The 27,272-nt window shown below is 36.7% G+C and overlaps 3 protein-coding genes across 6 annotated transcripts; 2 read left to right on the top strand and 1 right to left on the bottom strand.

The window, feature by feature from the left end:
• Positions 1 to 124: 124 nt before the first annotated feature.
• On the top strand, positions 125 to 21,177 carry LOC120628522. 4 transcript variants are annotated; one of them, XM_039896901.1, is made up of 23 exons: positions 125 to 235; positions 616 to 724; positions 1,858 to 1,991; positions 2,349 to 2,543; positions 3,460 to 3,555; positions 3,829 to 3,939; positions 4,187 to 4,380; positions 5,077 to 5,218; positions 6,003 to 6,088; positions 7,819 to 7,958; positions 8,855 to 8,887; positions 8,965 to 9,117; positions 9,792 to 9,910; positions 10,564 to 10,614; positions 11,330 to 11,494; positions 12,583 to 12,720; positions 13,211 to 13,432; positions 13,983 to 14,072; positions 15,729 to 15,869; positions 16,278 to 16,400; positions 17,090 to 17,197; positions 18,264 to 18,420; positions 19,231 to 21,177. In XM_039896901.1, exons 2-23 carry the CDS (start codon positions 631 to 633, stop codon positions 19,338 to 19,340), a joined length of 2,802 nt encoding a protein of 933 aa, XP_039752835.1. In that variant the 5' UTR covers positions 125 to 235; positions 616 to 630; the 3' UTR covers positions 19,341 to 21,177. The 4 variants fall into 4 exon arrangements, with proteins under 4 accessions (XP_039752835.1, XP_039752837.1, XP_039752838.1 ...); XM_039896902.1 differs by lacking the exon at positions 125 to 235 and adding an exon at positions 274 to 497; XM_039896903.1 differs by lacking the exon at positions 8,855 to 8,887.
• Positions 21,178 to 23,611: 2,434 nt separating this feature from the next.
• On the top strand, positions 23,612 to 24,837 carry LOC120628945. Its single transcript, XM_039897631.1, has 2 exons — positions 23,612 to 24,231; positions 24,317 to 24,837. The coding sequence occupies exons 1-2, from the start codon at positions 24,209 to 24,211 to the stop codon at positions 24,759 to 24,761; spliced, it is 468 nt and encodes a 155-aa protein (XP_039753565.1). The 5' UTR covers positions 23,612 to 24,208; the 3' UTR covers positions 24,762 to 24,837.
• Positions 24,838 to 24,999: 162 nt separating this feature from the next.
• On the bottom strand, positions 25,000 to 25,713 carry LOC120628737 (BET1 homolog). Its single transcript, XM_039897332.1, has one exon. The coding sequence runs from the start codon at positions 25,468 to 25,470 to the stop codon at positions 25,132 to 25,134; it is 339 nt and encodes a 112-aa protein (XP_039753266.1). The 5' UTR covers positions 25,471 to 25,713; the 3' UTR covers positions 25,000 to 25,131.
• Positions 25,714 to 27,272: the final 1,559 nt, after the last annotated feature.

The following is a 27,272-nucleotide window of genomic DNA, read 5'->3' as shown; positions in this document are numbered from 1 at the left end:
TGATTGGTCGGATAGCAGTTTTATGATTCTTGCCATTGGTTACTTTTTTAACACGTTGACTTAGAGAACACAGTTTGTCGGCCATTATTATAGGACAGTGTCGATGCGTCGGCAACGCTTTTTGTGCTCCATAAATATTTCGATGCTTGCCTTGGTTGTTCCGTTTTGCGTATGTTCTTCAGGGTTAATATTTTTAAAGTACCTTTTAAAAAAAATATAGTTTGACATTGTTTTGGTAAGTCTAAAAGTGCATAAATTTCAAATCAAAAGTAAATAAAAATCTTGTTTTTGTGTTAAAATACAAATTATAATAAACGTAATCCAGCCAACGCTTTGCAATGAGATTAATGAAAGCCAACAAGCGTCGATTTGAATGATATGAGTGTTTATAATTGTTTGAACGTTAAAAAATCGGCTTTTTTAGAACAATTTTAAAAGCCAGCCAGGTTTATATAATAGGAATCTTTTTCATGAATATATAATAGTATAGTTTTAAAGTGAGTGTACTCGATAATTATGGTTTAGCCACTTGGCGGGAATTCTTCACCTATGTAAAGGTTATGAAGTTACAGATATGAGAACAGCGATAATATTAAATACCCCTGTGGCTTTTAGGTGAATAAAGTGAAAATGACTACCATGGAAGAAGGAGAATCTACTTCTGCTGAGGAAATACCTGCGGGCAATCCGGATGAACTTACTAAAAATCCTACAGCTTTGAAAGGTATTAATTAAGACTATTTTTGTGCTTAAAACTTGGGGTGCTCAGTACGCCTTACCATGGATGGGCATATCTTGAAAGTTCTGCCTTTCATAATCAATATGCAGGGTGTGGTTTAATTTTCTATTTCATTCAATTAACAATTAAGGATTTACAGAAATCTAAAGTTAGCACCCAATTTTCTAGCAATACATTGAAGCAGTGGGGAGATGAGTTCCAGTTATTCATTCATTTATTTCAAGTAGGCCCAGTTTATACACACTTTTGAAACATCAAGTCAGTGTTTGTAGTGACTCTACCACAGGTTCGGATGGCAGATTCCACCAAGAAGAGCTGGCAAGAAAATCAACAGATTGCTTTCTTTCAACATCATTTTACAGTTTACTATGAAAAAATATAATATATAATAAATTTTCTATCTTGTGAGAGATGTGCCTGCTTCCAAGCAGGCACATCTCTCTTGGTGCAGAGACCAACTTAAACATTGGATGAGTAACACAATTTTTAAATCACAGCAAAATCTGGTTTTCTTTAGGTTTCTTGAAGCAAGTTGTGCGTAGGAAGCCAAATTTTTAGGATCTGTTACTGTTTATAAAAAAAGTCAATTCTGCTTATATTTGTGTCCAGTTGACTTAGTTATAATGAAAATTAACCTTTAAATTATAATCAGTTTAAAGTCCTAATTATTTATTTATACAATTAACGCCTTGCTCTTAACCCATGTTATGTGTGGTCAGCACAATATGTCCTCTTCAAAGTTAAGATGGGCTTTTTGTTTAGCCCAGTCTTCAATCATCCTTGGGAATGCATTTGTTTGAAGATCTCTAGGTTTAAATGTCCTATCCTCTTAGAATTGTAAAGTCAGTCAATCTCCCCTAGTAGACTATGGTAATATTTTAAACAATAAATTTTCCAAGATGTGATACTAACATGAGACTGTGAGGAATCACTTGAAGCATGTCCTGTTTATTCAGGACTCCATTGTTAGAAATGTGTGCACAAATTAAATATTCTTTATATATACAAGGAAGCTTAATTTACCACTAAAACCAGACAAAAGTATAGTGTAAGTTCTTTTTACACCACAAATATTATATTGGAAACATGTAAATTTTGATTGTTTTTCCTTTTTATAGAGGCACATGAAGAAATGGCAACATTGGATGTCCATGTTTGTGGCCAGTGTCATTCTGCTTTTCATTTTGTTGATGAATTCAAAGAGCATAAAGATGGTGGCAGTTGTACTGGAAAGTCACCTGTAAGAGATAGTGTGAGTAATATTGAATTATGTATGCCAAAAAGACTACTAAGTACTTAAGGCATTTTGCAGGAATAGTATATGCAGTGTTTTTTTTAGACCCTGATTCAAAGTTTCTGAATCTGTTTCTGACTCAACATTACCGCACAAGTTGATTAAATATATTAGATAAATTAATTTTAACAGGCTGTGGGTAGTTAGTGTACCTTGTGTGTGCAACACATAGTCCTCTCACCATATAATACTTTCATAAAAATTCTCCCTAATGATTTCAAGCATTTTAAGACGGGACCCATACTCTTAGTGGAGGACTGGATTTTGATATGTTTAGTGCTTTAATTTTAGTTTGAGTTTTTGTATGTCATACAGAATGAAAGTAAGGCTCAAGTGTGGGCATTCCTATTGTGGAAATGTTCATCAGTGCGTGATGGGTCCACTTCAAATGCAGACAACAGCTGGAAGCTGTACCAGCAATGGTGCCGCATGCCTGAAGCACAAAGGACTGCCTGGATAACTGCTGGGGCTAATGTGCAAGCTCTCTCTAAGTTTGCACATGCTAAAGTTGTAAGTAACATTTTCGGCTATCTTTTGAAGAAAATGCTACGGATGCTGGGTAGGTGGTACAGTATATATATAAATGTATGGTATTATGACCAGCAACCAAAAATTATATATACAAAAATAAAGATTGGTTGCAAGCAGGATGCAAACTTGGACGCTGCTAAGAATAATAATAATAATAATAATATTTATTTCCAAAAATCTTAAGTCTAAACAATATAGTAAAAACATTTCTTATTTTATAGGATGGGGCATCCATGAAATCTTAAAAAATTATATTACTACAAGCTTCTGAAGCTAAACTAAGAAACCTTGTATTTCAGCTTCAGTGCCTTTACCCCCTAGGGTTTTTGATTATTTTTAGCTCAAATATTAAACATGCAGTTATAATTACTTAATAATAATAGGAATATACTAACGGGCTAATTGATTTATAATTTTTGTAAATGGTTGATTATAAATATGTTATATACTACTTGTTCCTCTCTATAAAAAATTTATAAATATGAAGGTGTATGTCTGTTGTTTGTGTGTGTGTGTGTGTGTGATGGAGTGAAGAGAGGGTGTGTATTGCTGTATTCATTAATGAGAATGAATGTGTATTAAGGGTACTTTGTAAATAAAGTTGTTAGTAAATAAATTAAATTTTAACAGAAAATGGGTGCCCTTTTTATTTTAAAATAGTAAGTAGGTTTTCAGTATCGTCATATGATAAACTCTTTAAATATGCAGTTATGGCTTTTTTACAAGAATGCAATTCTGGCTTGCCCTTTATAATTATGTTCATGTTTAAAGATAGTTTTATCTAGCTATGTGTTGGTGTGGCTCTGTATGCTTATGATAAATATCATCCATAACAACAGAAGAAAACAAATTGCTTAAAGTTTCTTGTTGTTCCAAAGTTTATAATAATATTCAGATGGAGCTTAAGGCTGAAGATCAACTGGTTCCAGTGCAGACACCAGCAGAAACTCAAGTCAGAAGAAGAGGCAGACCACGAAAATTGAATAAAATAGTTAGTTTACTTGCATTATGTTACATTTAGAATACATTTAATATTTTGATTTTAGTGTTTATACCCAACATTCAGAAGAAACATCAAAGATATTAATTGTTTAATGCATTTATATTCAAATGATAATAAGATAATAATTTTGTAATTATGGGAACTGCTCGAATTTTTATATGTATTTTAAACATTTTTAACATATAGTATTTTTCATAAACATTATAGAGACTGATGATTAAGAACTAAGGCTTGATTTTGAATAAATAATAAATTTTACAGGAAGATATTGAGACACAACCATCAGGTGAAGAAAGTGATGAAGTTAAAGCTAGCCCAGCCATGAAGATCCTTGTAAATAAGTTGCCATTATCTACTACTGTCACTAAAAAGGTTAGTTTGTCTGTGTATGTATCCTCATAGATGATAGACTGCTTGTCATAGTTCCATAGATCGATGATGATAGAAACGCTTGGTAATTACTATTTGAGCTGGCAATCAGGTTAGCTTTTTCTTAATTTGTTGAACAGAATTGTTACATTATTAATTCTACATTATAACTGTTTTCAAGCTGTTGTATTACACTGATTTTTATAACAAACGGGTAAGATTGAGCTTTATTCGGTTTCCTTTTTCGAAGGATTTATCAACGGACTCTGTGCGAAATGCCCAAGAACGCGTGCCGCCTGAAGACAGGATAGCGCGTCGTTCCGAGCGCGAGGGCGGGACAGGCGCGGAGGCGGGCGAGTATGTTGTCGAGAAGATACTCGCCAAGCGTTTCAACCCAAGACGCAAGCACTACGAATACTTACTCAAGTGGGAGGGCTATCCACAGTGAGTAAATTATTGGTTTAAATTTAAAAAAAACTTTATTCATGTTGTCTACTTAGTGTTTATACATAATTTTTTCCATTATTTTGGGGTAATGGCGATAAATGCATTCGTTTAATTATAACTACAACGAGTGTTCCGATCGCCTCGTTTCATTTTCAACTACGGATCTCGGGGTCATGGTTTCGAATACCGGCAGGGTGCACTTTTGTTTTTTTATTGTATGGAAAAGTGACGTTTGACAGCAGTGATTGCAAGATTTACGCCTGACGCAAACCTGTCGCGAGATACATAATCACCCTGCCGGTCGGGCCTCAAAATTGTTAGGTATTGTACTTTCTGTTAAAGAATTCTCAGTATCAATAAGCAAGTATTCAGTTGAATATCAAAAGAAAATTTTATTTATTCTAATGCTATTTTTCTATCTAAGATCAGTCTCTAAACTATAATCAGATACATGGTAATTCACTTGTATATGTTATATCTACTTTTATTATAAATGCTAAACTGTGTTTGATTTTTTGTCCGTCCTTCCATCGCGTCCTAACAAAGCCACCAATCGACTTGGTTTTTGGCTTCGAGTTAGTTGAAAAGACGATGAGTAACATAAGCTACTTTTTATCCCAGGAAAACAAACACTTTCCAAGGAATTTTGTAACAAATTTTATATAATAATTTTTAAACGCGCTTTGGAAATAGTGAGCAAAACACATGGGAGCCGGTGGAGAATATGGAGACGTGCAAGCATTTGTTGGAGGCGTTTGAGAAGCAGTTGGCGCGGCAGAAGGAACTCAAAGCGTTGCGCGCGCAACAGCAACAGCAACAGCAACATCCGGTACAGGTATGATTCGTTTTTCTTTATGGTGAACGATTCTTTCGGTTTTTTAGATAGGCTCTTTTATTTCCTAGTCGGTTATATTCTAAGATCCGTTATTTTTAAGGTGGTGGGTCGAGAAACATTTTTGATAACAATTGTATTTAAACATTATTTTTAAAACTAGGTTTAAAAATATATGTTTTAGTTTAAAAATATGATGGTAGTAGTTGCACAGATGACGCTTCTATCTCTACTCTGTTATACAACGTGTAACGGAATTACAAAATACTGTTGAAGGGTGCATAAGTATATTTCATAAGGAATCACCCTGTAAAAATATTCAATCAAAAGAAGCATATTTTTTTTCGATGCAGACTAATTCAAAACATTCTAAGTATTAACTTGTGGCAACCCTATTGAAGATAAGAGACCGACACGTACATAGTACGTACGCTAAGCGACGCGTACCTAATAAAGTGACGGGAGTCACTTGATTTTAATTTTGCATGTGATGTTAGTGCTGTATCTGATTTCTTCAGTAAAAAATATGACAGTGGGTTACTGAAAGATATGACAGTGGATAACTCTCAGAGATAGTATATAATGTACCTCTAAAACCTCTGAAGTATTATTTCGGTTTTAATTTACACGTTCTATAATACCCTAAGTCGCATCTCCCTACACCCGCGGTAAGGGGAGGGTTGGTGATAAATGTATTGTCATCTGTCACCACAAGTTTATTCATTTCTTTCCATCCCATATGTGCAAATACTGTCACATAATAACTTTTTTTTTTGCTTTTTATAAGGTGAAGCAAATTAGTACGCCGCAACCACAGGTGGTCAAACAAATAGTGAAGAAGTCTGAGAGCAAACCAGCACTGACTCCTACAGGGTAAGGATAAAAATGAAATTATCGAGTCACAATCTAAACTAATATTATAAAGCTGAACAGTTTGATTGGTTGAACGCGCCCATCTTAGCAACTATTGGTTCGAATTGGAAAGATCTTTTTGTGTCGGATAGTACATTTAAAGGAAGAAGGAGGATATTATGCTACATTAGAATTCAATAGGTCCGCTCCGCTTGAGCATCAATGAAAAACGTTGAAAAATGTTAAAAATATTTCTTGGAGCTTCCGATGCGTGCGATGCGTAAACGGTTAAAGTTACGCCAGAATATTGTTGCTCTTTAAAATTTCTAAGAAAAAGTAGACCCAAATGCGAACGACCGTTAATAATATTGTATTCGTTTATATAATACTATTAGCGGATAGGTAACTAATAACTCTAGCACTAACTTGTGATGGGATCAAATTCGACTTCCTGGCGCAACGGTGAGCGCTGTGAATTTAAGTAGGAGGTCCCGGGTTCAATTCCCTGCAGAGCTAATTTGAGAATTTATAATTTCTGAAATTTCTTTGGTCTGGTCCGGTGGGCAGCTTTGGCCGTGGCTAGTTACCACCCTACCGACAAAGATGTGCCGCTAAGCGATTAAGTGTTCCCGTGCGATGTCGCGTAGAACCCTATTAGGGGTATGACTACCATAGTCCCTATGAGGTTAGCCCGGTAACCCGGCCCAGTAACCGGCACACCTCTAGTTAAATAATATGATGATCGACCCAAAAATAAAACGCAGAATTGTTAGACCCTTTCTAAGTCAACAGATGACAACAGTCTTAGGGAGCCGTTGTGTTTCGAACTCCCTTGACTAAAATTTTACGTGCTGGTAAATTATGATGCAGTCTAAGATGGTAACGGGGTAATCTGTTAGAGGAATGGCAGTGATATTAAACCCAAACGCGACATTGTACCCGAACGCTAATTCGCTTAGCAGCGAATAGATTCGTACGTCTTGTCAGAAGCCTCCACTAAACCAGACAAGACAAATAAAATTACAAATTCCCCGGAAATCGGGTTCCCACTGAAAGATCCACAGCCCTCATCGCTACGCCAGGGAGGTGATGAAAACTCCCACTATAATGAACGTTTTAAGTTTAAAATGTTAAGCTTATTATTTAAGTGAACTTTCTTTATCGACGTATCTTCTTAGTCTTGCACTCTTGGCAGAGTGGCCGTGGCTGTTGAAATGAATTCCATGGCGTCGATCCAATGATGAAACGTTAAATTTATTTTAACGATCCAACAGCATTGGATCGTTAAAATAAATTTAACGTTTTTCTGTTACGCGCCATCTTTCTTCATTTCTAAGTCACATTTTTCCGTTACTCGCTATATTTAATTTTCTTTTACACTTTTTATTAAAACATGTCGCAGGAGATCGGTATTATGTATATTATTTTTTTGTAAAAATTTACTTGAAATATTCGTTACTGGTTCTGGTTTCGTTACTTTTTATATAAAAATTTCTTTAGGCATTGAGGCACTTTTTGGGTGAACAAAAAGCGTGATACTCGCGTCATCGTAACCGAACGCTTTACATGAGCTATATGTATATAAAAGTAAGAGTTACATGTGAACTTTTTGGGTGAACAAAAAGCGTGAAACTCGCGTCATCGTCTCCGAACGCTTTACATGAGCTATATGTAAACTTGTACACGTGTATGTGCATGTATGTGCATTTAGTTTTCACTCTGCTGATCTTTTTTTAATGTTCTTATCATAGGCGGCTTCAACGCACTAGTAAGGCGCGCGCATTAGACCAGGTGAAGGCGTGGTGTGGTGGCGAGGACGAACCCGCCAGCAAAAGGATAAAACGTGAAGTCTCCAGTGATGAAGATTACTCTGACGCGGATTCTACTAATGGTATTCCATTTTAAACATCATTATAAAATCCATTTTTTAATTTTAATGCAGCTATTAGGTTAACGTTGCATCTTACTAAGGAACACAATATACCCAGAAGAGGATAAAACAACTTCCAACCAAGTAAGTGCTGCTATTTCTAGCGGCAAGCATAATCGGAATATATTTGTTGTTCTTCTTGGAGCAGTTCAAGAACAAGAAGAAAGCTTCGTCGATGTTTTTGCGTAATTTTTCATTAGGTTGATCAACTGTAAAGGTTTGTTTTTATTTGATATTTTACTTCTACACGGTAGTCGTCATCATTAATAATTAATACGTATGATAGATTTGCAGAGTGCAAATCTATCATACGTATTAATACTGGTGTTATCGTCATCAAATCAACCGACTGACGTCCACTGCTGGACATAGGTATTTTGTAGGGAGTTCCAAACTCCACGATTCTGGGCCGCTTGTATCCAGCGGCTCCCCACGACTCGTTTGATGTCGTCTGTCCATCTGGTTGGAGGTCGACCAACGCTGCGCTTACCGGTGCGGGGTTGCCACTCTAACACCTTGGAACCCCAACGTCCAATGGTTCTCCGAGCTAAGTTTTCTGCCTATTTCCACTTCAGCTTCGCGACTCGTTGAGCTATGTCGGTAAATCTAGTTCTTCTACGGATCTCTTCATTTCTGATTTGATCACATAGAGATACTCCTAACATAGCTCTTTCCATTGCCCGATGAGTGACTCTAAGCCTTCTTATGAGGCCCATGCCAATGGTATTATACATAAAAGTATATAAGTAAACAAAACATGGATTACAGAATTAAGATAAAATTAATTAAGTGTAGTACCTCATTACGCAATGGTAGTTGGTGATGATATGTTTTAATTAATTTATATATTTTTTTAGCGGATAGCAAACCTGTGAACTCCGTTTCCGAAGGTAAGTATCATTAAAATACATAAAAACTATGTCATAAATTACAGAATTGTAACATAGTTATTTGTTTATTTATCTAGTAACAGAGAAGAGAATAATGAACGGGCAACAATCACCAAAGTCAAACATTGACCCAGAGCTGGTGAAATCGCTGGGCTTAGGAGGTAAAGGAATGCCGAACATTAAAGGTGTAATCAAAGTGGACCCCAAGCATATGCCAAATCTGAGTACTGGTAAATACTTTTTGTATTATATATATATTTTACCTACAAAAGTTAAGATTGCATGAGTTTGACATAGGGATTGTGTGTTTCCGTGTATTTACCGCAGAGTAAGCATAGTCATTTAGAGGTTCGACGAAGCCCTTTAGACAGAGTAATCGTGCGGTAAATGCGGGGGCCTCGTAAATAAGGGACCTACTAGATATTAACTTTTTTACCCCCAACAGCTGAGACTGCATGAGATTGACATTAGAGGTTGTGTGTGTATGCGTGTATCTACCACAGAGTTATTATACTACCTAACTCATATAGATGTTTGACGGAGCCTACGCAGGGCAATCGTGGGCGTACGGGACGCCGACGACGACACACACACACATACATATACATAAGAGATTGTGTGTGTGCGTGTATTTGTTGTTAGTAAGGATGGCCATATAAAGAACCGACGAAACTCCTACACTAACACAACTAGCTAGAGCAATCGTGGAACCTACGACGTCGGCATTTTATACGAGATCAAAGGCGTCGAACTACTGTATCTCTGTTTACGCGAGTTCGGCATTCCGAAGGACACACTAATGGGCTGGTTCTTAAAAAAAATTCGTCGGCACTGCTTTGTAGTTTTTAATTACTAGAATACCACTAGACTGAAATTTTGCAACGATAACATTTCTTTGTTCCAGGTGTGTACATAATGTCAAAGAGTTCTGGTATAATGAAAATTGACTCGCCCGGCAAATTGGGGCCGGGTCTAAATATAGACCAAGATATCATAAGAAAGCAAATTCTAGCAGCTAAACAAGTAAGCAATAGACACATTTTACACATTTTAAAAAAGATTTAGATTTGAAGATAATATACAAAGTATAAATGAAAACCAAAAATAATACTTCATAGGTTAGAGGTTCATTATGAGACCTATCTGTTAAACTTTAAACCTAATAGTTTTTGAGCAAACCACAGCCATAGTTTTTACTGAAAGAAATCAGATAAAGCCCAAACATCACGTGCAAAATTAAAATCATGTTACTTCTGCCAGTTTATAGGTAGTAGCGTAGGTATTATGCGCGTGTCGGTCTTTTATCTTCAATAGGGTTGTCATAAGTAAAAACTTAAAATGTTTTGAATTCCTTTGTATGGAAAAATAAATATGCTTATTATGAATATTTTTACAGGGTGCTTCTTATGAGATATACTTATGCATCCTTCAATATTATTACGTAATTCTGTTACACGTTGTTTATTAGATACGTTAGAGATCAGCATATCATCTGTGATAAGTACATAAATCCTTTGTGAAGTCAACCTTCCTTTGTGGGTATAATATGTGTTAGATGGTTAGGTTAATTGTAATTGTGTTCAATTTTAGCAGTTTGTAAAGTCACAAAAGGTGTTATTAAACCAAACGAAATGAAAGCTTCATTGACAATAGTTTTGCTTATCTTTTTGTTACAGAAAAAAATTGAAGAAGCTAAGAAGCAGTCGTCTGTCACAACACAATCTCCGGTAAGAAAATGCGGCAGTGTATACCTTTGTATTGAATTAATTGTAAATAAAACTTACGGTACCCAAAAGAAAAGTATACGTAACTCAAAAAGGTTACAGTACAGGCTTGCCTAGTGTGGGTACCAACAGAAATATGATTTGAAGTAAAATTGTTTATTGTTTATGTATGTTTTTTTTATCATTAGTGTTTGTATATTTTTCGTATGGTGGGAGGCTTCGGCTGTGGCTGGTTACCACCCTACCGACAAAGACGTACGTGCCGCTAAGCGATTTAGCGTTCCGGTATGATGTTGCGTAGAAACCGATTACATGAATAGGTTAAATATCTTAGACTGCATCATCACTTACCACCAGGTGAGTTTGCAGTCAAGGGCTAACTTGTAGAGTATTAAAAAAATTGCCACTGTCAAACCGAGTAGGGGTAATACAACTGCCATACCACTAAGAGTTCAGTCTGCTACCAACATAGACTGTAAAATTGCTGCACCAACCCGTTCCTTTATTTTTCTTACGTCGAAGGTTATCTGGAAGAGATCGCTTTAGTGATAAGACCGACTTTGCATGCTCTATTTTATTTTCTAAGTTTCTTATGTATTTGTGTTTAATTTGTATAAAATGTGTGTGTGCAATAAAGATTTCGAACAAACAAACAACAAACTGTACTACTTAACTACCTTGTGGTGGAATAAAAATTAAAAATAATACTTTGATGCAGATAAGAAAATCGTATGGTTCGAGTGGACAGCACGTGACTGAGAAGACAATAATCACCCCATCGGGTCAGAAGATCATACAACGCACGATACAGCGGACCTTCGGCAGCAGTCAGCAGAGTGAAGGAAAATCGCCTGTCACTATACTCAACAAGAAACTGGCACAAGTAAATACTTTTTTTTTGTCTCGGAGCAGGCTTTAGTCGTTGCTATTTACTACCTTACAGACAATGACTTCCGCCAAGCAATTTAGGGTTCGTTTCACAACTTTTTACTAAAGTCAATGCTAGAATGCAAGAGACATAAATGGAAAAAATCACTTTGTGACAACCAAAACGACAGCAGTTTTTTCAAATTGAAGGTCACATAGGTCACAAATGGCTTTGGCGACAGAAAAATTACAAGGTCCTAGATAATATTACAACAAAATATTTATATAGATACATTTGCCTGCTGTGAGGCTTCGGCCGTGGCTAGTTACCCTAACGACAAAGACGTGCCGCTAAGCGATTGAGCGTTCGGTATGATGCCGTGTAGAAACCATAGGTTAACCTCTTAACAAAGAGGAATACTGCATCGTCAATTACCATCAGCTGAGATTGCAGTCAAGGGCTAACTTGTAGTAGAATAATATTAAAAAAGGTAATTGCACGCCTCATAAGCGTAGCGTGAGGTTGCTCTACTCTCGACATGTCAAAAAACCCAGTCTTTCAAAACTTAAATGATGTTTTTTTCATTAGTATAACACTTACAGGATAATATGAGTGCACTAACATCAAGTTAAATAATCTGTCTATCACAAATGATATATATTTTATAAGCAATTATCCTTGTTCAATATAGTAAATAATAATAAAACTAATCATTCTTGGACGTCCGTGTTTACGGATCCGTGTATGTGGCAGAGAAATTGGACGAAAAAATTATCTTACGGGAATATTTTTTTGTATTATATAAAGTAATGCACTGTGCTGATTCCTAGTTAATATCAGCGTTCTAAGTACTGTCGTTTAATTATAATTTATCAAAAACTATTTTTTTTTATATGCAAGAGTACCTATGTGGAAAATCAAGATTCGCGCATGCGCAATGTAAATTTCGTCCCATAAAATCGCGTGAGACATAAAGATATTAATTTTATTTGTTATTTCATTTTAAAAAACTTGAGTTTTTGTTTAAGGATTTTATAAATCTATGAATGACCGCTATGAGGCGTGCACTTTTGGATTTTCCAAATTTTTATTTATGTTGACAGGGTGACAGTTTATTGCGTGGGTCTTCCCCGCGAGGTGGGGGCGGCATGCGAGGGCGGGGTCGAGGCTACTCTGTGGCGACGTCCGCCGGAAATATCGTACGCATCCGTGAAAAATCTGTTCCTATAGAGTTCGATAAGGTATTGGATTTTTGTATTTTATTACAATAAGTGATTTCAAAGTACCTTTAATATAAGTTCTCTATTCGAATAGTTGTTGATAGTTACCCTGATTGAGACCACAGGGCACGCCACTGGAGACACCACCCTGGTCGAAACGGTCAGGGAAACTGTGTGTTTTCATTGTTATTGAGTTCATGAAAGTATATCCTGACGGAATTCACCTGCAAAATTAGTGTGATCGGTAAATATCATTAAAGAAATTGAATTCTAATCAACACAAGCAATGTGGTCTCAGATTGATTTATCAAACCTCAGGATCAAGTAAAACTGGATGAGTTTAATGGACCAGATTCCACACTTTTCTTCATGATCATTCTCAGCCTATAAATAGTATAGTTTCACCGTTCGCTGGCTTATTCAGTGTTCATCATCATCTTTATTAAACCCATAACCGTCGTCTAGCACTGATTATTTATTCAGCGTAATTATAGCAATTTGAAATCTTTAGTGGGAAGCATCATCTGATTCATCGGACGGTGTAGAAGACCCATTCCCGCGCGACCTCGGTCCTTTGCCTTCCCCGAGCCCCGACCGAGAGCTCACTCTGTGCCCGCTGACGGGGCAAAGATTGGCGCGCGCGGAGGGTGAACCCACCCCGCCGCCCACGCCACCACCGCAGCCGCCCGCCACGCCGCCTCCAGAAACGCATCACGGCACAATGCTAATGAAGGTACATTTCATGTATTCCTTACCTGATACCTAAGTCAGATTTTATTAATCCTAAAAATTTATCGAATACATATTTTGCTGAGTAACAATTTTCACTCGATTTCAATTGACTCCAAATCGTGCACTCGGCCGAGATACTGGCAATTGTGTCTATTAAGCAAGTTTAGTACGTCTTGTATACAGGAAACATGTCTTTTATGAAAGTTTAATACGTCTCTTATGATATATAAATACACACAAAAATATATACGAAATATAGAATAAAAGACATTCTATTAAACTAATTGTATAGAGAAGCCTGATCGTGCTGTTTTAGTCTCGACTTGAACACACTCCGGGATGGGTTATCACATAGAATATTGTGCAGATGGGAATTCCATAGACGCGCGGTAAGAACTGCAAATGACTTGAATTGTCCTAGAAATTATGCTAATTTAATTTGCGCGGGGTTGTTATTCGACTTATGTGGAATTTGAACTTTTCACGCAAACAGATCATACATTTCATTAACTTTTAATTCATGCTAATGGTTTATTATACGTTGTTGGTAGGTTGAAATGTCGCCGGGTGGTACTACAGGCATGTTAATACAGGGAGATGGTGCCCAGCCTTCATTACCAGTGTTGACTGATGAGGATGGAGTGAGTAAATTTTATTAAATCTTACTCTTATATAATATTCTCCAAAAGTCTGATAATATTATAAATTCTGATAATATTATAAATGTATATAAATAAATTCGTTCACAAGTTTAACCACTAATAAAACAAATAGGTCACATATTTTGCGAGGACATTATATTTGGTGTAATCAAAATAGGAGATATCAGATCAGAATAGTTATTGTTTGGTATAATGCTTTTCTTTTAGTTGGTGTAAATGCGAAAAAGGCCGAATTGGCTTGTTTTGCCGTCGCTAACACTGGCAGACCAATCGAATAGTGTAAAGCATTCTAATTAATTGCACAGTGACTGATCAATACACAAACGTGTAAACAAACATCTTTGCTAGAGGCTCAAACAGTTTGGACCAACCTTGTATCTAAACAAACTCTCCAATTAGATTTCGTAGGCACGAGATGTCAAGTCGGATGTCACATGCAGAATCTGACTACCCGCTTTCGTGTTCTTTTTGTCGGTATTTCACGAACATTTCGACACACTACACTGACAACGTCACTTTTAAATTGAGAAGCTGTACGATGCTTTCTTGGTTTGCATAATTCTACCACTGGGTTCCACACACTTGCTAATTTAAAACCGTCCTCACGATTGAAATTTTTGTCCTTCCGAAATTCAAAATATTATCGTGGTATGTACCCGTTGATCTATGCTTAAGAAATGTTGATTAACCACGAAAATCTTAGTTTAAAATCTTTAATCATAAAAATGGATCTGAAATTCACGAATGTACAATTGTGCACTGATCCGTTATTTGAGTCTACCTAAAACATTTCGTAGATAGAGACTTTGTTCATAATGTGTGCCGCAATCAATCGTCGTCAGCACCTCTCTTGTACATTCGTTGGCCTACCTGCTCTACTTAAACTGCTCTGTACAATATGCTTATTTTAAGTACCGAGAAATGAGATCGGCTACGTCATAATTCAACAGTGTAAAAACCCAAAAACCACCAGTTAGTGCACAAAAAACCGCACAATCATTATATAGGCTATTTGGAATCAGTGGCGTGCACAGAAATTTGGACCAGGGTAAACATGGAGCATTAAAATGCCATAAAATCACAAAATCCTCCTCTGCTGCCAGTTGTATAAAAATGATAGGGTAGGCAGCGCTTTTGTGCATGTAAGAAGTGCACGCCACTGTTCATTCGAATCATGAAAACGAATTGAATACGAATGAGTGCACAAACACGCTGGCAAGGATGTAACACGTTTTATGACACTTTGCCACGTGTTAAGTAATCTAAAGCGGTGATAGCGCAGTGAGTAGGAGCTAGACTTCACTTTCCTGGGGCCGAGTTGGAATCCCAGCCTCTAACTTTTCTAATGAATGTGCGTTTTAAGTAGTTAAAAAATATCACATGCTTCGACGGTGTAGAAAAACATCGTGAGGGAACCTGCATGCCTGAGAGTTCTACATAATGTTCCCAATCCGCACTGGGTCAGCGTGGTGTACTACGGCCTTAACCCCTTCTCACTGTGGTAGGAGACCCGTGCGCTGTAGTAGGCGGGTAATGGGTCGATATGATGAATTCATCTTAAATCTCGCATTCCATTCCTAACTCTGATTATGATAGAATTAATATAAATATAAATTATAAATGGTGTATACACAGACGGAGGTGAAGGTGGAGGCAAGTGTAAAACAGCTATTGGAGAGTGGTGTTGACGTAGACGACGGTGAAGAAGTGGGACTACAGTTACATTCTGCGCATCCGCCCATTATGATACGCGGAGAAGATGGCGTCTTGTACCAGGTCAGTGATCAAACTATTTTACCTCCTCCGGAGCCATACAGAGTTCTTACTTTTATTTTTTAAAAGAGCGAAAACATATAGATCAGGGCTTTCTAACCTGGGTGCCGTGGAGCCCTAGGGCGCCTTAGAAAGTACAGAGGTGCACAGCGAGGCGCTCTTTCATGTACTTAAAAAAAATCAACAAAAAGTAATATAGAGCCGTTGGGGGATTTGGTTCTAAACTAAGGTTGGACAATCTCCGAGAAAGTCTTAAAAAAAAGGTACTTTCATAAAGATTTTATTTTTATTTTTAACACATTTGATTTTATTAATGTTTTTAAAACTTACTTTACAAGTAGTCTCGTAAAAATTGTTTTATGTACATGTAACAAGTGTATGCTTTTTATTACAATTTAAGATGTTCCGTAGGTTGCTGGTGAAAATGAGGATGGCCAAACGTTACTTGTGGCAGCGGAAGGAGTAGAGGGGGCTGTAGAAGGGGCCGATGGGGAGAGCGACGGCGTTATGTACGTCACGCGCGAAGATGGACAAGTAAGTAAAGTTTCATTCCCAGACAAAGAAAAAAACCGCGACCAATATTAAGACACGCGGCTGTGCTAAGCTAAGAGCGATTGACTCTTTATTTGAAAATATCGAAGTAGTTTTTTGTCGGTATCGGCATATGAATTGAATCAATGCATTGCATCTGAATGTACATTGTCGTAAATATTCATTATTTTTGCGTAATTTTTTTTAAAACCTTTGTAACGATGCACTGTGCTATGTGTCCATCAGAAAGAATTAAACTTCCCATTCCCCGCGGTTGACCCGCGTTAACTAACGTATTGTTACTTTAGCATATGAGCGGCGTGGACACTTAAATTGATAGTCTTTAGTTATCTCTAGTACCATCCAAATAACATGCTGTAAAGAGCAACAAAGATTCTCTACGTAAGATTGTCTTAACAATTTTTAATAGATACTTTATAGTAACAATAACAATTTTATGCCTAATTTAAAAATAACGACGATTCAAATTTATATTTGCATTTTTTTTTTTTAAATAGCACGTTTTTTATTTATAAGCGGGTATGCTGCTTTCTTTTTTACAGAAACTTAGGCACACAATGAAGCTTAGGCAGCTTATTTTTAAGTGCATGATCTCAGTGAAACTTTTCTAAAGTTAAATTAGATTTTATTTAAATATTTTTTTGTTACTAATAGCTACATTTCATTTGCAGACGCTATTGGTGGCAACTCAAGGTGTTGATGGATCCGTTCAGGGAGTGGAAGGTGGCGTTGATGGGGATGGTGAAGGCGTCACTTATGTAACTAGAGAAGATGGACAGGTAATACGACAGCTTATAGTTTTAAAAAGATTTTCGAGTTTTTCAGTAATCATTATGTTTACTTGAATATTAAAATTGTGTAACTTTCAATATTCATTTACGTATGTCGTATACAATTATTATAATAGGAAAAACTGATTGTCTTGAAAGTTGAGATATGAACAAATTGAATATTCAATCTATCTTTTTTCGACTAAATAACAATAAAATTGAGTTTTACTTACCGATAGGCAACAAATTGCTTATAAATTAGGCCTATAAATGATTTCAGAATTTTGTGTCGCAAAACGGACACGGTATTAAACGTGAAAGTTACTAGAAACTAGGATTGAATCTAGTTTTAGCTGTCTCCGGAAGGTGCATTCGGCGATTATGTCGAGTTGCCGTTACCGAAAACAGCAACCGCAGTTTCCTGAGATATAGTCTGAGTCAGCGTTAGGTGACCCGTATAAAGTCAGTCAAGTGGATTGACGGTCAACCCACTCTGTCCACGATCAATCTGCATCTCGATCTATGATTTTGATCGCACATCGCGATCGAGATTGACTGTACTGGCCGCCTTATGTTTGTGCAGTGACAGATCAGCATCATCATCAATACATTACCGGTCAACTGCAGGGCACGGTTCTCAGAACGAGAAGAGTCTAACCGGTCTTCATACGTCTTTGAGAACTTTATGAGGCATGCCAGTTTCAAAGAATGGTTATTTTTTTATTACAGTACAAGTTAGCGCTTGAGTGCAATCACACCTGATGGTAAGTGATGATGTAGTCTAAGATGGTAGCGGGCTAACCTGTTAGGAAGTATGGCAGTTATATTGGACCTATATCGGTTTCCGGAATGGTAAATCGCTTAACGGCACGTGAATCTGTCGGTAGGATGGTAACAAGCCACGGCCGTAGCCTCTCACTAGAGTAAATATGAAAATAATAAATTTTTACAAAAAGCCCCTGCCGGGAATCGAACCTGGGACCTCCAGTATAAAAACGCAACGCTCAACGCTAAGCCAGTGAGGTCGTCAACATTTTAATATTAATGAGGAGTCTGTTTGTCTGTCTGTGTCCAGGACGTGCTCTCGATCGACCCGGCCCAGCTGGCGCAGTTGATGCCGGGTGGCGAGCCGGGTGCGTTGCAGCAGGTCGCCGTGCAGGTGGAAGGCGAGCCCGGCGAGGACGCCACGCAGGTCATCGCGCAACTCGTGCAGGCTGACCTGCCTTCACCCGGTACGTTAACACCTGCACGCGCGTGCACATACGCACGCAAATACTTAAACATCGCTTAACTCTCGTCTCTCACATGATAAAAAAAATAATGTTTAAATGTAAATTGTTGGAAAAGAGCAACTGCTGAGTTTCTTGCCGGTTTCTTATCGGTTCGTCTACGAAAGGCACAGAAGTCATTTGTGGGATTGAGTATAATTTTATAATATGATTCCTAAGGTGATTTTGGACCTGCCAATGCATAAGTTTAAAGAATTTGTAAAAAAACACATTTATTACAGCGAGGTTACTATACAATTGATTAATTTCCTAATGACAAGGTTGCTTGGAAGCATCCGGCTCCGCTTTCAGCTCTCACAAGATAGAAAAATGAATGTTCAAATGTAAAATGTAAATTGTTGATGTTGGATAAGAGCAACTGCTGAGTTTCTTGCCGGCTTCTTCTCGGTAGAATCTGCCTTCCGAACCGGTGGTAGAGTCACTACAAACAGACAGACTTGACGTTTCAAAAGTGCTTATATTAGGCCTACTTGAAATAAATGAATTTTGTTTTTTTTTTAATTTTGAAAGGTGGTAGTCACTACTAACAGACAGACTTGACGTTTCAAAAGTACTTATATTATGCCTACTTATTTATTTAATTATGAGCTGTTTTTAACGCCTTTGGTTGCCTGGAAGAGATCGCTATGTAGCGATAAGGCCGCCAAATTGTATACTTTTTGTTAAATTTAATTTATGTTTTTCTATATGTTTATGTGGTGTATAATAAAAGTGCATTCATTCAACATATTGATTTCGTTTTCTTTACTGCAGGTGGTACACGGCGGGTGGTGCTGTTATTGCCGGACGGCAGTTTTACGATGACTGAACTAGACAAGGAACAATATGAATCAATAACTGAAGCGAGTAAAGCTCAGGAGTGAACAGTGTTGTATTATTAACTGCTTGGTCATGGTGATATATAAAATGGACATGTGGTCCAATAGTTAAATAAGACTCTTGTTATTTGTGCGTCAGGAGGTGAAGATTGGACAGCCTGGATTGGATATTCCCATATCATTAGTGTGTCTTTATGGCAGTGGTATTGTTAAAGTGACTAAAAAAAAGATTTATTCTAAAGTAAATGTGACTTGTCGAAAATATCATCTCAAGTACAGTGGTATGGACAATCTAACTGGGTTGATGTGATGTTTGCTCACCAAGACGAAAGCGCGTGTAAGGACAAATATCACTTCACACCTAATAACTGTTTTCGTGCAGACAATCGTGACTGACAATTCAGTCTGATCAACTTAGATAAAAAGTATTGACAATTACTGAAATGTGTGGTCCGGTTCACAGTTGATACTGAGGGGCCATCCGTATATTATGTCACATGAATTTCACTATTACAAAGTTTCCTAGCCGCTTTAACAGGTTGTCACAAGTGTGTAATCCACCAATCCGCACTGTTCCAGCGTGGTGGACTACGGTCTTAACCCCTTCTCATTGTGGGATGGAACTGACAGGATTATCGAATTTACGTCATCGACGGTAGGAGAGCCGTAGCTTAATTGGAGAAAGCGCTCAGGCCGCGATTACCAGAGAGTCGCAGGTTCAAATCCTGTCGGTTCCGAAAATTTTTATATGCATTTTAAATTTATACAATTGATAATTCCTCCAAGTGTAGGTAAAAACACTAATAAAAATTATGTTCAAATAATGGCCTCGTGCAATACCCACGGACAGAGGAGGGGGTGGTGACAACTGTATTCTATTCCGACATCAAACGGCGGTAACATATAGAGCTATTAACTATTAAGTTAAACAGGACTTCCATTATTCTTTGTACACATTTACTTAAAATCTCTTTGAAACAAAATCTACATTGACAATTGGAAAAGTATAAAGTAGCTTTACCAAAATATAAATTAAGTTCAGAGTTTGAAAACTTAGAATTTATATCATCATCACACGGCATGGGTCCCCTCTCAGGTTTTTTTTTTTATATATTAACGATAGGCCAGCGCTTGACGACAATCGTGCTGTTAGAAAGCAATGATGAAGTCTAGGTTGGAGCACGCTTGCCTAGAAAAAGCCTATTCACTCTAGCCTTGAAGGTACTCAAATTATACGTGGCAGGAAACAGAATGAGAAAAGTTTAGGTCACGCTGTCCAAGTAATTGCTAGACTTCACACCACACCTTTGTGAATGTTATGAAAGCTCTCAGATATGCAGGTTTCCTCACGATGTATTCCTTCACCAAGTAAAGCAAGTGATATTGGCTATATTAAATACGCACAGAACTGCGAAAAGTTAAGAGGTGCGGTGAGTGCCCGGTATCAAACTCGGTCCCCCGGAAAAGGAAGCCGAAGCCTTTCCCACTAGACTATTACCGCATTTTAGATTAAAACTAACGGAATTTACTCGTCTTAACCCCTGACACACAATGTGACATAATATATGAAGGAACTTGGACCTTTTACATGGTTTTCTATTAGATTAGAACACTATTATTCCACATGATCGTTCGATAGTTAAACATATTATGTAAATATAGAATAAGCTTTTGACATTAATTCAGCTCAGCAAACAATATATTTCTATAAATAAGGAATCGGAAGTTTCGTCGTTTAGCTAACAGTACCGCGCAAATCAAATTAGCATTTTTTTATTCCACTACAAGTTAGCCCTTGACTGCAATCTCACCTGGTGTCAAGTGATGATGCAGTCTAAGATGGTAGCGGGCTGGCCTGTTAGGGAGTATGGTAGTCGTACTCCTAATCGGTTTCTACGCGACATAGTACCAGAACATTAAATCGCTTAGCGGCACATCTTTGTCGGTAGGGTGCCAAAGCCGATCAGACCAGAGAAATTTCAGAAATTATAAAATACCCCTGCCAGGAATCGAACCTCCTACTTAAATTCACAGCGCTCACCGTTGCGCCAGAGAGGTCGTCATAAGAGGAGGTAAAAGAAACAACCTTAATAACATCATGATAATAAACCCGTCTAAAAATTTACCAAATAAAGGGTTTTCTTAGTATTAATGAGTGTTGTTATTTAATTGATTTTTGCATAATAATGCGAGTTCATTTTTGCTACGTTTCATGATAATCATCATCCACCCATAAACGGCCTAAAATACTAACGGCACGGGTCTGCTCTCAGAATGAGAATAGTTTAGGCCGTAGGCTACCACGCTGGCCAAGTGCGGATTGGCAGACTTCACACGCTGTAGAACATAATGGAGAACTCTAAGGCATGCCAGTTTCCTCAACATGTTTTCCTTCACCGTGCACCGTTTAAAGCATGATGCCAACGGATCGCTTGACGGCTTATTTGGTAGGGTCCAAATAAGGCCTTAGAGGAGTCTTTTTCTAGTAATATACTCTGTATCGTCAAATTACCAATCATCAGGTCCATGATGGCACGCGTTTCAGAGTCGCAAAAACGATTTTCATATTACAAACGTTATGTTAAAAGCTCGAGCAATTAATTGTAGACAAATTTGAGCTTTAACTTAATGCAAATAAGATTCCTATATATATATTTCCATACTCGAAAACGACAGCTCGATTGAAAGCAAGCAAATCTTCTACTGATCACTTGCAGCGTTCGAGTTTCGACTTAAAATATTGCCATTATTTGCAAACATCATACTTCTTCTGTGTTCGGCAAACCGGCACGAATTGTGGTTTCAGGGGTTAACGGCATGTAAGTTGTTCACTCTTTACGAATATATCTCATAAACATGTTTAGTGAATACCGATTAAGTTTTGATATTCTATTCTAAGAGAAAAATTGAGAATTTTTGTGCGTGAGATTAATTAAATACCTACCTAAATTTCCCCTAACTTTTTTTGTACCTGTCTAACTTTATAACATATTGTAAACAAATTCAGTACTTAACACCCGCAGTCTAGAATGGTGCTTCGCGATTTGGAAGATTCAGATAACTAATTAAATAGAACTTATATTTTCCGTTGTTCCATTACTGGAACAAATTAAAAAAAAATAATTAATTGAGTTAATAAATTATTATAAATAATAATAATAAATTGTTATTTATAATAATATAAATTTGTTTATTTTTTTTTGAGTTTTCTGCTTACTGATTTAGCGGACGAGTGTTTCTTAGGTACTTTTGTTAGTTAACAAACGCACATACTTTTGTTAGTTAACAAACGCACATTAAAACACAGAATGTTGTGAAGTATTCCACTATCGTAAACATGAGAATGAACATTGTATAAAATCATTTTTGTTTATTTAATAATAAATCTTTATTTACCAGTGTCAAATTCCAGTTTTATTTAAAAGGGATGTACCTTTAACCAACAAAAACTTTTTGGTAATATGTTATGGCTTAGGCTTAATTAACACTAATTATGTTTTCAAGTCTGTATCTAAATTTTAGGTTAATATTCATTTTAAGTATGGCTAACTTATCAAATCGCTATTTTCTTGTTTTTATTCCAAACACCGGCCAATTCAGCTAAGACAAAAAAAAATATTGATAGTGTCGGAAGTATAAGCTGTTAACAATACAGGTCGTACTGGTGTCGTTATTAATGAATAATGAAAATTAAAATTTAACGTAATATTTGTCTCTTGAAGAATTATTTATTTTCCATTCTTTAAGAACCAAATGAGCGTACTTTTAATGTATAAAGTACAAAATCAACAACAAAAGATCAACACTAACATTGAAAAAAACTAAATTTAAAAGTTTGTTTAAGTATTCATTTCCCTTAAAAGCCCCTCAAATACCATAAAGATTGACTGCGAATGTTGATCTATTGTTGATCTGGTATGGTATACAAGATTAGTAGGTATGCTCGCATTCAACTTTTGGGTATCGAACCGCTGGAACGTTGCAATGGAACTTATTACCTCATAATCTCAAGTTTGTGTATAATTCTACAGCTAGGACTTATGGTGTCTATTTGTAAAATAAAAATCGGTGATACAGGATTTGCGAACCGTAACTTCAAGGTGAAGTATGAGCGTCCGATTCTTACATTAGGGCACTTTGTTGATGATTAAACTATATTTCATAGCAAATTCGTTAAAAATATTAGTTGATACATTATAGAACATCAGTTAAATACTGATATCTTATATTTACCTGATAACTTTTGTTTGACCATGTATTGATACCTACCATTGTATAATCGGAGAGTAATACGTGATTGGGGTGGTTCTTCGTAGACCTACTAGCTAAAGCTTCATGGTAACTGGTAAGTGACAATAGCGCGGTTTTTTTTTTAAATTCTGAATATAAAGTTTTTATCTGGATAATGTATAATATCTATGATTATGGAATAATACTGTTACGTATATCACTTTACTCTATGGTCTGTGGTATATCGGGTTAAAGGTCTGTGGTACTGTGTAGTAAATAAAAGGTTTTTTATAAACGTTCAGAAAAAATCTAAAAGATATTTAGTCTTGGCGTAAAATGTAAATATCGTCGATTAGTAGCTGTGATTACTTAAAGCAATCGATAAGAATGAATTACTTCAGGATCAAACAATAACATAATTTTGTAATTCAAAGACAGACAGAAAAATAAGTGGATTGGCCTGTGTTTTTGTAAACAATTCTTATTTTGCTGAAGTTTTGATTTTCTGATGTTTGAAAATTAACTTCAAACAGTTATCATCAAGATTATTTTAGTTGAGGTCTTTGTAATCAAGCCATTTATGTAATAAATTATAAATACCTCACGGAACAAATTTGTTTTACACATACACTCTTCTTCTTTTGATTTATGACTTTAAAACATACTCTACCCTCAATACAAACATGGAAACTCGAGAGTCCGACAGGTGACATTATTTCGTTATAACAAGTTCTCAGCATTCTGGTATTAATAATGGCTGAAGGCAATATTACTTGCGAGTTTTATTTCAGAGATGCTGTGCAAAATCGTAAGATACTCTTTGATACAGCAATAGCATGTGCCAAAAATGGAAAAGTATTGTTCATATTACCTGAAGAGTTGAATGAACTACCACAGTTGTCCCAGGACTTAAACCAAGTAGACAGACATTATTTGAAAATGATAATTTTCCTTTACGCACCTAACTCAAAGTCACTCCTAGAAGGGGTTGCCTCATTACCAAATTGGCAAAATATCCCATCAACAATCATTTTAGATGATCTAAGTGCATACTGTAACAACAACAAATTCCAAAATGCATGTGGTGTTGCTGCCCTTCTTACTGACACAGCATATGCATGTTCAAGATCTTTAAAATCAACATGTAGAGTGTTTATTTCTGTTGAACAAAATGTATTGAGTGAACGTAACTGCAAAACACTTCAGGAGTTATATGAAATTTCTGATGTTGAATAAGCTGTCTTAACTACCTCCAAAGAATTATTCAATACTCTGTTCAATTATTATTGATGGTAATAAAATATAAATTCAACCTTTTGTGTGTTTCATTCATTTGAAGAATTTTAATACTTGTTTTATACTACTACTATTTTATTTTAAAGCAGGTTACCTTTATAATTTAGGTACTGTAAAGATGATTTGTAAGATTTCATTAAATTATTTAAAAAGTTACTACAGTAAATTAAAAGCAAAGTTAAACATGGTCTTTAATCTATTAAATATAAATATGTGAAGATTCCTAAAACATAAGGCATTATTTACATATTTTATTCTTGATATTCCCAATTAGACACGTACCAGCATTAATTTCCTAATAATAAAAAGATCACCTGAATTTTAATACAATATACAACAGGAAAAACACGAAAATTGAAAATAGGAACAAATAAACTATGTAATAGTTGTGATTTCCTTTTCCCAGTCTGAGAACTCTTCCCATCGTTTTACCAAGAAAGCCAGAGCTTCTGTCCACATCATCATCCAATCCTCGTAATATTTTATCTTGATATCGCACTTCATTGCCAATTTCTATCGACATATGCTTTAATGTAGAGATTTTTTCACCAAGCTCTCCAGCCATTCTTTCGTTTTCATGTTCCAGCAAATCTTCTGTTGGAGCCTTTGGTATGGGCTGATATGGATAGCTATCCCTTGCTCGACGCATACTGCTGCTTCGACCCGCCGTGATGGAAAAAGTGATGAAATCAAACGTAAAACTGGGTTGATTTCAGCTTTTGTACCAATTTTTGTTGCCACTAGCTCCTGACTAATTATTTTATTTAAATTGGAAACTCAAGGAAATATCTTAATATTTATTTTTAAGAATTATTGATGAAAAATTGGTCATGGAAAATATTTCAACTTCACCACCAAATCTTATCACTACAATAAAAGCAAAATATTTAAATGACATTGACAATTGGCCAAATCATCAGTTGCTTTATAATAGTACAGATTCAAAATAAAGATGGAATATCAGCCCTAATTACTAATATTGTTCTTGCAATAATTAAATCAAATTATTAAAATTGGGTACTTAAATGCATATTATATTTCGAATAATGAAATTATTTAAATGAGCTAAATCAAACGGAAGTATCAACGAAACGAAATGCTATTTGACAGCTAACAACCACAGAGCGATACAGACGTTCTTTTTTAACCAAAGACTACAATATTATACGAGATGTGTCAGATACCTAGGACCTACTGAGGTACCTACCATGCAAGTTTATCGCAATGTATATCATAGCAAGGCAATAGTTTACAGTTTACACCCGTTAGGCATTACACCCTGAGGAAGGCATAAGCTCTCCGGACATTTTTTTAAGTCTTTGAACAGTCGGTCTCCGCGGGATGAAAGAAACACTAAATTGGGAAAATGTATTTATATACTGACATAAAATGTTGCTGTAGATTTTATGCGACACCAATTAGGTTAAAATAATTCACTGATATAGGCGTGGGGTGTAAGTGGGACGCTAGTACCAATCAGCCTCCCAAATTGCCATCCTCACCTGCCCGTGGTGCAGCACCCTGCCGTCTTACTGACGAGACTCTGGCGACCGACAAGTGGCGGTATAACCACTTCGAACTGGCTAGGCTGAACAAATGGCACGGACCGGTGTCGGGCAGCCGGTGCGATCAGTCTAGCCCTGCGATGACCAACCCGCCTGCCCAGCGTGGTCATTATCTCTCTCTCTCTCTCTACGTCGTGTTCCTCATTGCTGAGGGTCGTGACCCCTTCCACTTACAACTTCTTGGACGATTTTATGCCATTTGACTCGGCTTTGAGCAACGTTTAAAGCCATTATTGGTCATTATCAGGCATATCTTTAATGGGAAGGAAAATAAAACCACAGCCCCATGCCTATCATGATGATGATAGGCGTGGGGTTGGCTCATGATCCCACCTTCCAACCACAAAGTACCATAAAGTGATCTGTCATCACTCATCAGTGGTTCCGACATTCTAAGCAATAAGTATAACGCCTGCATGCCTGAATTCTTTACAATGTTCTCAACGGCGTGTGAAGTCTACCTATCCGCACTTGGTTAGGGTGGTAGACTACGGCCTTCTCATTCTGAGAGATGAGTGCCCTATAGTGGGCCGGTAACGTGGCGATGTTGATGGGGTCTGAAGAGGTATAACATTTAAGTTGAATATAAAACCAGGGCTCAGAAGCTTTCCGTGATTTATAATTTTTTTAGTGTTGCAATGTTTAGGTTTACAAGACATAGCGATTGTTACTTATGTGTTTGTCATACGAACACATGAATTGAATAGATTTTAGCAGTAGTTTTGTTAGACCGGCCACAAATATGGTTTGTATGTCAATATTAAGTTTTTCTTACTAAATATCGTAACATACAAACCATATTTGTAGCACGCGCATAGGCTGACGTGTAAATGAAAACCGAAATAATACTTCTTTAGAGCAGCGCCTGAATAATCAAGCGCGGGGC

This window comes from Pararge aegeria, chromosome 13, assembly GCF_905163445.1.
Source record: "Pararge aegeria chromosome 13, ilParAegt1.1, whole genome shotgun sequence".
Lineage (NCBI taxonomy): Eukaryota > Metazoa > Arthropoda > Insecta > Lepidoptera > Nymphalidae > Pararge > Pararge aegeria.
This window is presented reverse-complemented; position numbering and strand designations above follow the sequence as displayed.

What these genes read in the sequence shown, in the direction of transcription:
- LOC120628522 (XM_039896901.1), top strand. Translation starts at nt 631, where the DNA reads ATGACTACCATGGAAGAAGGAGAATCTACTTCTGCTGAGGAAATACCT. An exon ending in TTCCTATAGAGTTCGATAAG is followed by an intron (nt 12,721 to 13,210) that starts GTATTGGATTTT and finishes TGAAATCTTTAG; the next exon opens with TGGGAAGCATCATCTGATTC. An exon ending in AAGATGGCGTCTTGTACCAG is followed by an intron (nt 15,870 to 16,277) that starts GTCAGTGATCAA and finishes GATGTTCCGTAG; the next exon opens with GTTGCTGGTGAAAATGAGGA.
- LOC120628737 (XM_039897332.1), bottom strand. Translation starts at nt 25,470, where the DNA reads ATGCGTCGAGCAAGGGATAGCTATCCATATCAGCCCATACCAAAGGCT.
- LOC120628945 (XM_039897631.1), top strand. Translation starts at nt 24,209, where the DNA reads ATGGAAACTCGAGAGTCCGACAG. An exon ending in GAAACTCGAGAGTCCGACAG is followed by an intron (nt 24,232 to 24,316) that starts GTGACATTATTT and finishes GTTTTATTTCAG; the next exon opens with AGATGCTGTGCAAAATCGTA.